General features: G+C 43.2%; 1 protein-coding gene across 1 annotated transcript in view; it reads right to left on the bottom strand.

The window, feature by feature from the left end:
- Positions 1–12,136, bottom strand: part of LOC138196701 (peripheral-type benzodiazepine receptor-associated protein 1) — a 62,931-nt gene extending 50,795 nt beyond the window's left edge. The window contains exons 1-2 of the mRNA XM_069147017.1: positions 11,936–12,136; positions 10,040–11,060 (exon numbers count right to left, since the gene is read on the bottom strand). Coding sequence (XP_069003118.1) covers positions 10,040–10,918 — 879 coding nt within the window. The 5' untranslated portion in view covers positions 10,919–11,060; positions 11,936–12,136. The remainder of the gene's footprint in view (positions 1–10,039; positions 11,061–11,935) is intronic.
- Between the last annotated feature and the right edge of the window lie 4,289 nt (positions 12,137–16,425).

Here is a 16,425-nt window from a genome sequence, read left to right as displayed (position 1 = left end):
AGTAGGAGCGCTTGTTTTCATACTGTTGAGGTTGCTGATGAAAAGGCAGCAAAATTGTTATCATTAAGAATTTAGGTTGCGTAGAGGCATAAATCGAGATTACGTTTTGAACATGACTAATCATGCAGCCCTGCATATTTCTGAAGATAAAAAAAAAAAAATCATTATTTGCAGTCCAATATCACAAAAATGCCTCAAAGGGTTTTACTATCTGCACAGCATACAACACTCCTTGTCTTTGTACCATCAATATGGATAAGGAGAAACTCACCCCACAAAAAATGTTTACAAGAAGAAAATGGAAGGAACTTGAGGCAAGAGAGGAGAAATCCTTCACCCAACACACAAATGTTCGTCCATCATAAATGACGTACTGATCTGTGTTAAAAACACCTCATCCTGACAGAAGATTACAAAAGATACGATGTTTATTTTACAAATGAATCCAGTTCATCTGTCCTCATAACTAGCAGTACAGCCCTGCTATACACAAATGGAGCGATGCTCCTGAGCTAGTTCAGGCAGTCAGCTGCTCCGGTCTGCATCATGTGACATGCCTCATCATCATTTACCATAAAAACCCTTCTGATACGTTGGTCTATTCAAGCCTCTCCTTTACCTTTCACCGACACCGCTGCCCTGCGTCCAGTACTGCTGCCTGTTGATTTCAGCCCCTCCACCACACCACACCGGGGGGGTTAACACATTTGCTTATCACGCCCCGTTATCTTTGTGTAATCACATCTAACTATGTTCTGCTGCTGAGTTGTCTGACTGAAGTTGCTAATGTTTAGCATTGTTAAAATGTAAAGGTTTATTGATCTGAAAAGATATAAACATATCCACGACGATCATGTGACTGAAGACCAAAAAAGTGAATTGTTTTAACCACAGACTGTGTTGTCTAACAAGGTGGAGGGTGAGCTCAACATCGTGTGCTTCATCAAGAGCAAAGCAGATAACTCATAATTCAAATATTCCACCCAGATAGCATGAATCCACCCTCTCATTCCTTTTGGGAAATTACAGGCAAAGTTTTGGTCAAATCAGGTCCTTTAGACGCATCGCTCCACTTTCAGTTCTCCCGTGGATACAAACTGGGTCGGCGGTGACCGGCAGGGCTGACATCAGTGCATCCATCACCCAACCCTCTGCATTCAACAGCATCTATAGCCCTTTAAAGGCTGTAACACATAAAGAGAGGTGGCCGAGCAGGAACTCATCACCAGTGAATCAGTGTTCTGATGTATCTGTAGCTTTAAACGGTATTTTGTTTTCTTTAAATGCAGCTTCTTAAAGATTCAAACTGAACATGTCTTTGATTTGTGGGAGGAAACTCACCCAAACAAGGACAGAACCAACATTCAAACTTTACATGGACAAAATATTCTAATAATAATAATAATAACCTCATTTTAATTGGTGAGAATAACTATGAAAACGATGGAACAACTTGAAAACCTGGCCTTTATTACTGCGTTTTACCCTGAAAAATCAGTATGTCCTCGGAACTGAGCCGCTGCGAGTTGTATGAATCAGTTCTCCAGAACTTTATGAGCATCAGATTTATCCACCGTGGACACGACATATTGACGAGGCCCCAAAGGTTAAAGTTACTGGCTTTGGGACCACAGCAGGTGACACATAAGGTGCTACTAACTGAGGTCAAGGTATTTCCTGTGTTAACACAAGCACTCCATATATAAACAAAGAGTAGTTGCAACAGGTAACATGTCACAACTGAAACAGGATTGCAAACCTTTTCACATCGTCTACATTCAGACAAGTTATTCCTAAGGACTCCAGAATAACTGTTTTCTTTGGCAGTTCGTGCAGCAGCAGCCAATTAAACTGTTTGTGGCAAAAGTACTTTATAGTCACTACAAACAGAGTAAATAAATCATTACAGTACCACTGTTGGATTGTCCACTGAGCAGAGGACGACTGTCCAACGGTCTCAGACTGTGCCACCCTGACCTCGGCTTCATAAATTAAATCAGCTATGTTTGTATATCATCTATTTGAAACTCCATTTGGAACCCACACTGTGTAAACCCAACAATCAGAGAGCAGCCATATGGTATCAAGACAGGTGTTACAGAGAGTGGATCACAGAGGACCACACAGTTAACAAAGCTGTCGGCCTTCAGTGGAATCACAATTCTCTCTTCAATGAAGTGGAAAGTCTGACACCGACGACTGCTTCAGAAATGGAAGCTCAAAGATTGAGGTATTCTCTATAACGGTCCTAAATAACAGATGACTACTTAAAATGTAACATGATTCTGTAGGTTTTCGGCAATCCAATGCAAAAAGGTTCTACTGTGCAGTTTGTTTTCCTCCTACGAACAAACCAACACTTGGCAGGATGGAAGAAATGAGAGTTCACCAGTAACAGATGGTGTGCTTCCACTTAAACTACAACTGAAACAACCACAAAGTCTGGCTTCGTTATGTGAACTTGTTCCAAACTAATAAGCTCTGGTGAAACAAACATCCACCACACGACAAAAACTCACTAGTCGCCATGTCTTTACCCCACAACCAACCTGATTTTAACAAATAATGACTAAAAGGTTCAATAGCTGTGAAAGAAAAAAAACACGGATAAAATAAACGTATTCCAATCAAATGTCTTTTTGTCCATCAACAAAACTACAATATCTCTTTGCAGCATAGAATGAAACGGTCTAAAAGGTCAAACGTAACTGGTCTAACTTCCTGCTCCTCAAGCCAACATGGATAATGGAGATCTGGTAAACCACATAACCTCCACAATAAAACCAGCTTTCTTTCTATTGACTTCATTTAGAACCGAGCCAACGCACGTGAGGCTTTCCTGAACATCACATCATTGTTCTGTTCTGTTTCTCAAAGCCTGCCGTGCAAAACCTTCCATCGACGTCTGGCTTATCAAAACGCGTCCCGCCGTACGAACACACGGCTCAGACACCGTCATCAATTATGGGCGGAACTGTTGATAAGACAACAAAAGGACAACTGTGGTACCCTGACTGCAAATAATAGAGCAATTATAAAAGAGTAATCTAAGAGAGACCGCCTCCTGCTGAGAAACACCACAGCCGACCCCCACTATGAAATGGCCAAATAGTCATTTCTAATGCATCCTTTAATGCTCCCTCTCAGCGTGTGCAGCCACAGATCTTCTCCCAGGTGGTGTGTTGACACTTCATTAAGGTTTTTTTTTTTTTTTTTGCTAAACTGTGATCGAGGTGACGGGGTAATGAAGTGGAGGGGGTGGGGAACCCAGCAGGAAATATTGCACACAGATTACTACCTTGCTCAGATGATGAAATCCTGTCACAACTAAAGATACATTCAAAGCATCAAACAAAGGCGAAGAGGTTTACCAACGAAAGAACTGGTGGTGAAAAAATCCTGTAAAGATATGATCCACAAATAGTGATCACCAAAGGCTGAAATTCCTTCACAAAACAAATACTGAATGATTCAATAAGATAATTAGCTGCTACCAAAATATGACGAGTGACAGTGCAGACGCATGACTAAGAAAAAGCAAATGGCTCAATGGCAGCTCTGCATGGCCCAGGTTGGTTCAGCTGTCCTCACGTGTTGCTCTCCACAGTCCAGGAGGGAGACACTGTTTTGACACCGGTTTCGCCTGCAGCACCAAGAAACTGTCTCCAACCTTACAACAGTATCTACAATCCAGATGCCTCTGAATATAAAAGGCTACTTCATAACTCTCTGATAAATTTAAAAGATGTATTCTGTCTGTTGGTTTCAGTTTCTTAGTGACATCTCTCACTGTAGCTCCTGTACATGAGCATCCAGTAGGTACCTGAAAATCTCGTGGGGTCACTATTGATTTTTTTAGCTGGCGACACCATTAAGTGGATCATCTGTTCCTTAACAAGGTGTGATGATAGTTACGAGGTCACTAAAGGTCAGCACACTTTCTGCCGACGCCATTTCTACTTCAGCAGCTTTCCAGATCACTTGTCAAGAAAATAACTTTCAGATGGAAGTCATTTTTTCTGGCTTTTGCACTGTGACTAAAGGGATTAACCAGTCAGGTTGTGTAAAAATGGATCGGACATCACATCGCACAGGTTCAGCTCCGTAAGTTCAAAAGGATTCACATTGATCACACAGTGGACCAGCGAAGGGAGACCATGGTGCACGAGGTCATAATGCCGGCGAGGTGAAATACTGTCAGAACATATTTCACACCTGATGCTTCCTGAACTCTCCTTCTCTTTCTCTACCTTGTAAAATGGGATGTTTTTAAAATCTCCTCCTCTTTTGTCAAGAGATGAGAAGCAGAACAAGATCATCACTGCTGGCATGAAGAGTTCAGATGCGAAATACTCGCAGGTGAGGATTTCGTATCTCCATGTTGTTTATTAGTCACACCTCTGGTGTGTCAAGGCCTTTATCCATAAAAAATGATTTAATCTAATACACATTTACACATTTAAATGCCCAATCCTGTCACTTTCAGTTCCTCTGCTCTACAAACTTCAGAGTATAAAGATCCAGTCAACATATTAAAGTCTGTGATGTGAGGTCACAGAACCACAACAACAGTTTGAGGAATGGGTAGAAAATGTCATCAGGAACAGAACTAGGAGACGTATCAAGTCTTCCACACTTACCTTTCGTATCCCTTCAACTTCTAAACCACTGAGGTTTGCGTAAAGTGAGTGGTGCCTCTTTCCTAACAAGGAAGTGGAAGTGATGTTGGCAGAGGTCGAGACAGCCTTGTCCCCCGACCCCGTCAGGTCCTGCTGTTGTTGCCCGAGAGCTTCGGCCTCCTCGCGGCTCTCCATCTCTGCGTGTGCAGGCTCGGGCTGCTCAGGACGAGTGCACAGGTCGTACATCACTCTCCGTCAATGTCAAACAGAGCCGGTGGGATCGATATGAACAAACGAGGTGTCCAGTCGAGACCGAGCCATCGCGGGCTTTTCATTTGCTGGAGGAGAATCCCACTGATCAGCTGTTGCAGGTTGACTTTTAAAATGCTAAAGATGTCCTTCCTTTCGCCAATGGATCAGAAGCCGGAGTGCTTTTTTCCACAGCTAAGGTGAGGTGTCTGAAACCAAGCGAAGGACTGTTATTGCCATGTTCGTCAGGAACCAAATAACGAGCCGTATAAATGTGTAAATCTGTGTAAAGTGGCACTTTGAGCTGACAAAAACAGCACTAGCTCAGGGAGTTGATTAAAAGCAGTTCCAGGTGAAGCAGGAGTTGTAAAGTGCCTCCTTTCTCTCGGCGCAGTGACGTTTTCCAAAATGAGGACACTCTGCTCCAAAGGGATATCACATATTTCCGGCCTCGGCTCATGAAGGCAATTCAATGAATGTCATGGCACGGTACTGTTGTTGAGCATTAGTAGTTATCACAGTGGGGCACTGAGATTCAGAGTCCTGCTCACTGCACTAACATAGATTGTTTCTTCTTGCCTTGCCGTTGTGTCGCCTGAGGAGGGTTTGTCATGAATAGAAAAAGGAAGACAGTCCACTTCTTACCCGACGAAGCACCGAAACAGACCACGGAGGCCCAAACGAAACAGCAAACGAGAAGAGACGAGCGATGGAGAAAAACACCCGAGAACGGTTTAACTAACAGGTCTCCACTCCAGTCCCCATTCTCTCAGTAGGGCTGAGATGTGCGTGGCATGTCGACTCCTCCGCTGAGGCGCTCTCGTCATTGACGCCGCCGTGTCAAAAAGCATTTCATCCAGATGCGATAGAACTCGACGGGGCCACTTAATCCCATCTCGGTTGCAGCGTAATAAAGGTGAAGAAAGAGGACGAAGGGAAAAATGTGTGTGTAAGACGGCGAGTGTCGCTGAGAGGAGGGGGCAGGGAGGACTGATTCCCTGGTCCTATCACAAAAAGGCAGGCTTTGAGTCGGGGCCCAATCATCACAGCGACTAGAGCTCGTTTCCATGGAGATGACGCTGGAATGATGTTGGCTGCCTATTGATTGTTCAAGAGGCAGTAGACACTGCAACAGAGGGAGGCTGCGGGAGGCAGGCAGAGGAGCAAGTGGGTCCAGTCAGGACTGATTCTAGTGTTTTACTGCAGTTGGGCACTAGAGGAACAAATATAATGTCTGACATTCTGCCTGCTTTAAGAGGCCCTATCATATATTAATTCATTCCTATGCTGTAAATATCTCTCTTTATGTTTTATATGTCCATTTATGTCTGTCTGTCTGTTTTGTTTTGTTTTTGGACGCTGAGAGTGAAGCTATAACCGGAGTCAAATTCCTTGCATGTGTCAACATACATGGCCAATAAAGTGATTCTGATTCTATCAGGTACCCACCACCTGAATAAAAGCAAATGAGCAAGCCAGCCTAATAAATCCCCTTAAACAAGCAGCAACTTGAACACAGGCCGGGACGGGAGAATATATTGTTCAAAATATGACGGTATTCTGTAGGTTGAATAGGCAGCTACCTCGAATGCAACTAACAACTTATACCATCGCTACAGACCAGCGCGGTATCCAACTCTGAGTTAAGGTCAGTCAAATCGGATCTGGCTGTTCACTGCAAAGATTAGACTATTTATATTCATTCATTTCTGTTTTCTTTTTGTTTTGTTGTGTCCGGTCCCCTTTCAACAGCAAACTGGAATTTTCCAGAAATATTTCTGGAAAATGCAGATATCTATCTGCGGTAAACATCTCTAATCTCTTGACTCATCATGCCGCAGTCAAGATGTATTTTATTGCTGACGCTTTACAGTTTGGCAGTCGGCCTGCTGTTGCCTTAAAGGTCAATATTAGAAAAGCCCCAAAAACATACAGGTAAAAATGTTTTTACTGGTATAATAAAATGTGTCACATTTAGAAAGGCTCGTGCAGGAAAGTTATTTTTTTTCTTTTCCTCTTTATCTTACAGATTTAATTTCCTGGTGTGTATGCACTCAGAAAAAGGGAGGACAGGGTCGATTTTGACACATGGAAAGAAAAAGAAAGCTTAGAGCAGACCGTTTAAGTTCGTGCAGACTCGCTGAGTCTCGCACACACCAGCTCCTTATTTTGCTCCAACACCGCATTAGCAAACTTCACTCTCTTCCATTATTAAACTCAGTTTACAAGACCAGGGCTTTTGTAGCCTGAAGACTGAAACCAGTCCTGATGTGAACTCCACTGAACACTGTTTCTATTCTGCTTCAGCTCCTCTGATAGTTTAAATTTACTCCCTGACTGGTACCAGCGCTGCTCACAGCCGAGCAACCAACACTGAACAAAAGCTGGGTGATTTCTGCTGCGCACATGACCACGACTATCAGCAAGTATATTTGTCCCATTAGCGTACAGTATATGTACAAAACATTCACTTAGCATAAAACAAAGAAAAGACTCGAGTCAGCATTTCCCAAAGCTTGTCTGTAAAGAGAGGAGCTGTAGCTCGGCCCATCATGGCTCAGTGATATTGACATCCTGTCACACAAACATATTCAGACAGAGCCTCCCTGTCTGCCTGCCATCACACCGAAGAGGAGGCGGCTGGTGGAAGTCACATGAAATTTTAACGGAGGGAAAGGAAATGAGCTCCTCTAAAATATGATTTGGAATCTTGCACAAAAAAACAAAAACAAATGTTGAAGAGCAGTCAGCTGACTGAATGCCAAAATACAAAAGTAAGACTTTAATTACTCATTTTTGTTTATTATTGTGAAGCCTTAAATCAGCTTTCTGTGCGAGTTTATTTTAGTGATTGCATTTGCACATTATTTAAGGCACAGTATTATATTTCACCTCAACAATCCAACATTATTATAGCACACACACACTGAGGTTATTTAGAAATACAAAAAGGTTCCAGTGGAATAAATTATCGGCATAAGCAAATACAAAACATCACAGTCGATGCCTTTCTACATACAAACAAACAGGAACTCCATTTCTGTTTTAAAACACATTAACATTTGATCACCTTTAAAAAAAATTGAGTTCTCCCCAAACGCCACATAACAGCGGTGATGTCTGAGCGGTGCAGCACACCAAATACAAAACAACGGTGAGGTTACAGGCGCCAGGCCACAGCTGTTTAGACACAGTTCAAGCTTTGATTAATTATTCAATTTCCTCTCCATGAAAACTCGATTCAAAATTTAGGAGACAGATGCACACTGACCCACTTCTGCCAATCCAACAGGATACATAAACACATCCGCCCACCTCCATCCTCTCTGCACACACCCTGCAAAATCCACCACTGGCAGACACACATGTATTTTACAACATGCCACACCGGTCATATTACAGCTGCAAACAACTGTCTGGGCAAATTATGTATGTTGTTGATTTTTGTAAGGAAATGAAGACATTAAAAAAAAATTATGTAATGAACTCAAATGTGGAAATGTTTGGGCATCCCTGTACTTGTAAGTCTCAGAACTTCATTAACTTGCTAATTGACTGGTGTATTTACTTGATGGCAGGTCAATAAATGTCATTAAGAGTCGGACTTAATGACAGAGCTGATAAGCTCTTCAGACCGTGTGGTAACACTCAACAACAATGGGCTCCACTAAGCAACTGTTGGAGATCTAAAATGAAGCTGACTGAGGCCTAACAAAGCAGGAACAGGTTATAAAACAATATCAAAGCGATTCCAACTTGCAGTTTCCACTATAATATAATTAGGGAATGGCTGTCAAAAGTAACGGGGGCACGCCAGACAAGAAGAGTTAGAAAGCTTTCAGATGAAACTTCACATCTGTCGTTCAATCAGGCAAAGCTGACACATACATGACTGCAAAGGACTGCAGGCAGGTTGAGCTCACAGAGGAGTGATTGTGCACAAACAGGATTTGCATGGAAGAGACATCAGAGGGAAAATGTGTCGGCCACCTCAACACAAAAGTCAGCGTCTGAAGTCTGCAAAGCAACATCTGGGTCCCTGTGTTAAATCGTAACCAACTGGCAAAAAGAGTGTGAGGCTAAAAGGTCCCAGCAGCCTGTCTACAAAAGCCTTTGCGAGCGTTGACCTGTGCCAAAGCATCCCTTACTGTGCACTGCCTTTGGTGCCCAAACTGTTTAACACCTCCTGCATCATTCTGGCAGCTGCAAACGCAGCAACATTAGCTAGTTTGGTTCTCTGTTTGGTCGTATTAGAATTACGTCTGTGTCCACCGCAAACAGACACAGATTGTAGTGCAAAAAAAAAAAAGAGAAAAAGAAGAATAAACTCTTCGTGGTAGAATAAAGTCTTTGTAGTAGAATAAACTCTTCGTGGTGGAATAAACTCTTCGTGGTAGAATTACCAGTTGGTGTTCACCATCTTACAGCTGCTGCCGTTTTACTAGACTGCACAGGGGTTAGTACCACGCTCTCACTGAGCTGAAATAGAAAAGGACATCGTCTCACTTGACTGAGGCACCTTGAAATGAAAAACCTAATATGAAGACAGAAAGTTGCCCTAAAAGGATCTTAATGTTGGCTCGGTGGTCTTAAGATTTCCTGGTAAAGGTTTCTTATTAGAAGATAATGTTGCTAATCAGCAGTTTAACTTCTGTGATGTTACCTTCCTGTTTGATGACTATGGTAAGGAGGTTATGGCTAAATAACTATAAGCAAAGGTCAACACCTATATTTTGTGTTTCTTTAGAGTTAGTAGGACATGAATGTACTGCAGGTAATGCTTTCCAACCTGTAATTTACACATCAAGGACAAACCAAACTACACTTCAATACAAATGATATTTCTTTGGTTGTTTTTGACCCCTTGTAGTGCTAGTGAGTTGTTTTGTTTCCTTCATGCACAACTATGAGGATGCGCCTGCACGCATGTTCAGGATGGCCCACAGTGCTGCCAATTGTTTAATACTCCACAAGTGGCAGCAACAGGCCAAGAAATAAAGACAAAGATGAAGTCTGCACGCTGGTAAGCATGGATGGAAACAATGCAGGACACCAAAGAGTGAGAGCTTCTACACGGTTATACAGCAAACCTTCTACCAACTGCATATTCACACATTCTCCGAATTAACAACCAGCAAAAACAGTAAGTGTGGTGATATGAAGCTGCTCACCTCCATGTTTCTGTCCATGCATTTGGAGGGCGACGGCTCATCAGACCCGGAGGACTCGGCGTGTGAGGAGGGCGGGTCGTCCCAGCCGGCATGGGGAGTGTTGTGAGGGTGACAAATTTTCAGAAAGCTGCTCTGACAGGTGTCGGCGGCTGCAGCAGGGGTGCCGGGGTTAGATGCACACGACTCCCCGTCTGACGGCTGCTTCCACCGATCTTGTTTGGTTTTCCTCTCAGCTGAGTGGGATCTCTGCAGCCAGGTCCTGGAGCAGGTTAGCGGAGACGTCGTCTGACAGGAGTTACCGCTGTCTGCCCGAGTTGACTTCCTTGAGAGGCTTCTGAAAGCGTGGCTGGGGGGTCCCGCTTTCTGCTGCCCCTGCAACAGTCCTCCATGAGCCTCCAGCAGGTGGCAGAGGAAGAGGGCCTTTTCTAGCTCAAATTCCTGCCTGTGCTGCAATTTATAGTCTGCCTGTTCACCATTTATCTTCTCATACAGCGTCAGCAGCAACCGCTTCAGCTTTCTGGACGTTTGACTGCTGCAAACACAAAAAGCCTTTTCCCCTGTGGACTCAGCCTTATTGTGTTTTCTGCTGGCTGTGAGGTTCACCTCCTTACCCGGGACATGCCCGTGTCTGTGAGGGCTCCTGTCCTTTTGACACCCTCGCCTGGCCGTCAGCTCCTTCACGGCCCTCCGCTGTTCCGTCTCGGCCTCCTCTCGCAGCCGCCTGAGCTCCACACCGAGCTGTCCGCGGGCCCGCTGTGTTCGCTCCTTCTCCGCTTCCAAATCAGCGCGCAGCCTCCCTAGCTCTCGTCCATAGTCCGTCTGGTCCCGGCATGGTTTCTTGGACAACAGTGCCAGAGGGTTATCCCTGTCTTTCCTCATGGATGCCTCATTCACAGCACAACATGCAAGGAAGGGCGAGTGGTGTTCAGTCGTAAAGAAGGGCCATGCGTCAGAACTGAGAGGAGGTGCAGGTGGGAGATGGGTGGTTATCAGACATGCAGCATGCAATTACATCAGGTCACTGGAGAGATGAGACAGTGGAGGGTGTGAGACAGGTGGACAAATGGTCAAACATTAGAGGTTCATGGAGTAATAAGAAAGGAAATGTGTGTAGCATCGAGAAAGCACAGGTGATGGTTTAGGATGGATTCGCTCCTGTTTGAGGGAAGACTCAGAAAAAAACTTTAGGAAAGTAAGATGTGAACACACCAATGACATGTTGTGAGAAGTTTGTAATCAATAGAGAGAAAACCTGTCGATTTCTGCAAGGAGGTGCAAAACTATGAGATGATCCCTTCCTGAGCTGTGCTTGGTCCAAGGAAACATTGCAACTGCGTTTAAACCCGATAGGTTTCCATTTGTTTTATTTACGCTTAGTTTCATCACCACGTGTTTACATCATGCACACGTCAACAAGCAATTCTCAACGTAGTCAGTACAAGATTAGTGGCGCGAGTGTTTCTGAGCAGGAGGCGACCACTCAGCTGCGGATGCAACAAGTCAATTGGTGAGCTTCCTGCAAACTGCGCTGCACCGTTAGCGACCATCACTGGGACCAGTGTCACCCATCAGCGGCCCGACCCAGCGGCCCGACCCAGCGGTGCCCATCTGCTCCCCGGGGTTTGGCTCACGTTACCCAGCGGAGGGGAGGGGAGGGGAGGGGAGGGGGGGGGGCTTCGCCGATTCGAACTAATTAACTAGCCTGACTTAGCTTCAGCAAAACCTTGTCATGTGGACGAACGGGTGACGCTGAAACGTGTTGCACGATTTAATAACGTGAGTGACACTGTGCAGGATATTGTCGGCGGAACAAGCCTCCACTGCAAGCCGCTACGTCCTGTTAGCCACTCTTAGCTTCCCGTTAAGTTTCTTAGCCACAACTTGCATCAAACTCACCTCTCAGCTGACGCAACTGTTGAATTAAACTCTCCATCAATGGACACGTGTTCTTTTAACCGCGCTCCGTTCGCCGGCAGTGATATTCGCTTTGCAGCAGCACTGACGCGGGCAGCGTTAGTTGTTTAACGTCCACGGAGCCATTGAAGAAGGGGTTTGTTTATCTGACAGCCACCAGTGTCCCACTCGGTCCCTGTCCGGCGTCATCCCGCTGGCCCGGCCGGGACCCGTGCTGCCTTCACGTGCGCTTCGGCTTTCTTCCGTCATACCTTCATATCATAGCGCTTGACAGTCATTTAAATGACTCTCATTACAAATGCAAAAATAACCCGTTGTATTCCAAGGAGAATGTAGAAAGGTAGGTTTGTGTTGATCCCGTCACGCTTTTTTGTACTTGTATATGCATTTGCAGTTTCACCGGCAGTCCCCGAAGGCAGCATCACCATTGAGTCCACGATGGTTCAACCGAGTGGTGGGAGATGGATGACCACTAGTGGCTCCATGCTGCTAATGCTTAAGGGTTGTAAATGTGCCTTGATATTTTTATGATCATTATTCCAGAGATCATTGCGTTGGATCACAAGACATTTATTATAATGACTCTCCGAATGCAAAGTTTTCTCCTAATGCTCCTTTAAGAAATCAACAACAAACTAATGGACGAGTCAGTGGAGGGCTCTACACAACCTGCCTTATTTTCTTTTTTTTTGGCCGTAAATAATAAGTGTTTTATTAGACCACGTGTCCCCGTATGAAACCTTTATTATTCTGTGCTCTGCAGGGAACAATTGGATTTTATGACATCTTCTGGAAGAAAAGCAGCTGCTACTGTATGTTCTCTTGAAAAAAAAAAAAAGACTTCCCATTGTTCTAAAACAACTAGAAATAATTATCTGATTTTATTTTATATAACCGGTGAGTCCAGCTGCGTATAGAACTATGTGCAACATCCCTTTGTCATAGAAACTGTGATATGCGGAAGGGTGTAAATAGTGAAATTATTCAGCAATGAATACCATCGATCTGCTTCAGTTTCAGGATCCAGGTATTGTGCTTGCTAGTTCCCATGCTGGTTCAGTGTTATTAGAGACTTTTATATAATGAGTCATGGTTAATGATATTGGTAACACCTTTACTTGCTTTTCTCTACGATGACAAGTGACAGTATCTGCCGTGTCAAAAACTTACTCTGTGCAATCCAATCTTCCTGTGAAATCTAACATTAACACTTAGCATTTCCTTTTATTTATATTGACCTATACTTTTATTTTTTTTCTCACAATTTAGACTGTCAGCAGGGCGTTTAATGAAAGAGGATATCTGTGGTGTTTGTGAGAGCAGGAAGGCAGACACAGGGCACAGCAGGCAGCGCTGAAAATAAGTTTACTAAATCGAAGTTTAAAGTCAAGCTAGCTGAGATATGACAGTCACACAAGACTTAGGAAATAAGGAAACAGGAAATTGCTTAAACTATGGGACAACTCATTGGAAAACGAGGGACAGGTGTGTAAGCATGTGACTAATCAAGAGGTGGGGAAGGAGCGCTGAACAGCAGTGACCAGTGGACAGGTAGGGGATAGCAGCATGCGACAGTGCCACCGCAAACAGCCTGAGAGAAAGTGTGAAGGTGCTGGTAAAAGGAGACAGATATCAACGGGACATCTTGTTGTTCTTTTTCATGGCCCCAAGTCACTTTATCGTGTTATCTGATCAGATACCTCATTGTACACAGAAATAAATCCTACTAACTATATTCTGGTGATATATTATCAAACATCAGTTAGAATAATACATGTGCACTTTGACAGAGTCCAAGGACAGACATTACATGAATGCAGGCCTGGATAAAAATAAAGCACACTGTGCTGTGTTCCTCAATATTCTGTGATTGCTGCTATTACTATTATCCCACAATTGTAACTAACCCAGTGTCAGGAAGATATAATCAACAGGAATGCACTGTTTAATATGACCCGCAGGACCTTGATAAAATGCTTCCTGAGATTTCATTATTTGGCAAAGGCAGTGATATTGAAATGTATAAATCCTCCAAGGTATGCACATACCTTTTCAATATCATGTTGCCAAAATCCATCAAACACTGTATGACCACTGGGTGGCATTTGAATCATGCAGAGAATTACTCTGTATTTCTCTTCTTCTTTTATAATAATGCAAGTGGAGAAGCTGAGAGCATCTCTGATGGTTTGTGTTCATTATGAGGATGAAAGATACAGAGATAGACAGAAAGAGAGAGCCTCAGCATACCACTCTGTGTTATCAGGGTGTCCTTGGGCCGCTCCCTCTCTCATTCCCATCTCTGTCTGCTCACGTGTGGCAGACTGTTGGGCACAAACGGGGAGAGAGGGAGAAAAAAACAACGGCAAAAATCCCAAATCCTGCTGCTGCATCTCCTTGAATTCTCTTTTACTAACTGTGTATTTTACATCCACAGTGATGATACTCCCCAACACATCCCTGCTCGTGTCTCTACCGTACAACTGCCTTGATTGTGATATTTACAGTTTTCAGTATGTGTCTTTGTTGAATGCGTACATATGTCTGAACACACCTCTGCCTTCTTGCATCGGCGCTCTTCCTACATCGTGCATATGACATGAACATATTTCTGTGCCTATATATTTTCGCATACAGTTTCCTTTTGCACATATGGCTTCTGTATTTTTGGACACATCTCAGGACCATCTGTTTATGCTAACAACCCCAATTTGTGTGTTCTGACTCAGTTCTGTATATCTTTTACCAGCACATATTTTAGGTTTAAATATATATCTGAAATTAAACTTATGATGTGATGATTTGCATTATCTTTAACAATTTTCCTTTCTATTGTCTAATTATCTGTAGTTTTATCTCATCTAATTTAATGTACTTTGTGGACATTTATCTATTTTTGACATCAGCCTTGAACCTCCATGATGTATATCTGTCTGTAATTTGTTGTGAAACAACAGTTCAAGTCAAACCTCCATAAATAGTTTTCATTCACAAAAGCAAAGTGAGCAGAAGCAGATGAGAGCTTCCTTCAAGTCTTTTGTTTCCATCTCATTCTCCGATTGCAATGCTTTGTTTCTGTGTTGTACTGTCTGTATGGGTGATAGGGTTCCCAACAATGAGCTGGCATTTCCTTTCCAGTTATGATAAAAGTAATACCCTCAAAAATGATGTAATTTACCGACAGCGCTTTGTTAACAAAATCTGTTAGATTGAGTTTGTTGTTTAGCCTAAATATCTTAGACAAAGCTTCCTGTTTTCCTACATTTCTAAGATAGATAGATAGATAGTTACTTTATTAATCCCACAAGGGGACATTTTTTAATTGAGCAATTTAGGAATTACAATTGCAACAAATTAGTGAATTTGAAGTCTTGATGTGTGCTTGATGCTGGTAAACCGTGTCACAGTGTTCACCACCTGTGAGACACAGAATTCTACTTGTCTTCATGACCCACTTAAAATAGTTGTCCAAGACAAAGGTGTCAGGATGTCATGCTGTACTATTTGTGTCAAGTTTGAACTCAAGACCTTGATAGCAGGGTGACAAAAGCATTTAGATAATGCCACATGTAACCCTCCAGGTGATCTATGAATTGGCTGCTCCATACATGTGTCCGCACCATTACAGTTACTTAAAACACACACCAAGAACATGTACAATAGCTGACCTCACCAAATCATCAACATGCTAACAAGGCATGTATTCCAGATTATTCCCAACTGAGATTTGCCCATTGGCTCACAATTGTTGTTTGTCCACTTGGAAATTCAACAGGGAGATCGGTCTTTCTTGAGGCTTTTCTCCCTTCAGGCCTTTTGTTTGCACTAGCTTTGTTTCCTCTTTTCACCCTTGTTCTGTTGACTGTAGCATGGAGCTTATTGTGCTTATTGGAAATGAATATATCAAGTTCAGACTGGATACTGAGCTACAGGAAGAGCTTTTTAATTTCAGCTATTCTGTTGGGAGTCCAGGAAGATAACAAATGCTGATCCAACAAAAAACTTGATTCTAGTATTGACAATATGAAGAGGAAACACCAGTACCAGGGAAATGTTGTCACCTAGATCACAAAGAGATTTCTTTTCAAAGCGCTTGAAATGCAAGGGGATTTTTAACTTCCAGTTGTGGCCTTAAGATCAACCAGGTCCGGCTTGTACCGGTGCTGTAATCGCTGCAGACCATCTCGCCATCATTGTATGTTTTAGCTGGGAACACATGTTCGGAAGTGTCAGATAACACGTGAACCCTGTGACACATTTTGGCAGAGGGATGTCACCTGGAGATAAACTGTGATTGTCTGCTGCATATGTGGCTTTTGTGTACAAAGAAAAACACAAGTAAAATGAGAAATACCAGCCAGCAGTAAAAATAACATAAAGGTTTAACAGGTTGTTTTTTTAAAACATCAATATCATTACCATGGTTACTGTGGGTCTTATAACCATTAACACCATTTATATTTTTTTACATT

This window comes from Embiotoca jacksoni, unplaced genomic scaffold, assembly GCF_022577435.1.
Source record: "Embiotoca jacksoni isolate LCO1_2020_lvr unplaced genomic scaffold, fEmbJac1.0.p SCAF_13, whole genome shotgun sequence".
Classification (NCBI taxonomy): Eukaryota; Metazoa; Chordata; class Actinopteri; family Embiotocidae; genus Embiotoca; species Embiotoca jacksoni.
This window is presented reverse-complemented; position numbering and strand designations above follow the sequence as displayed.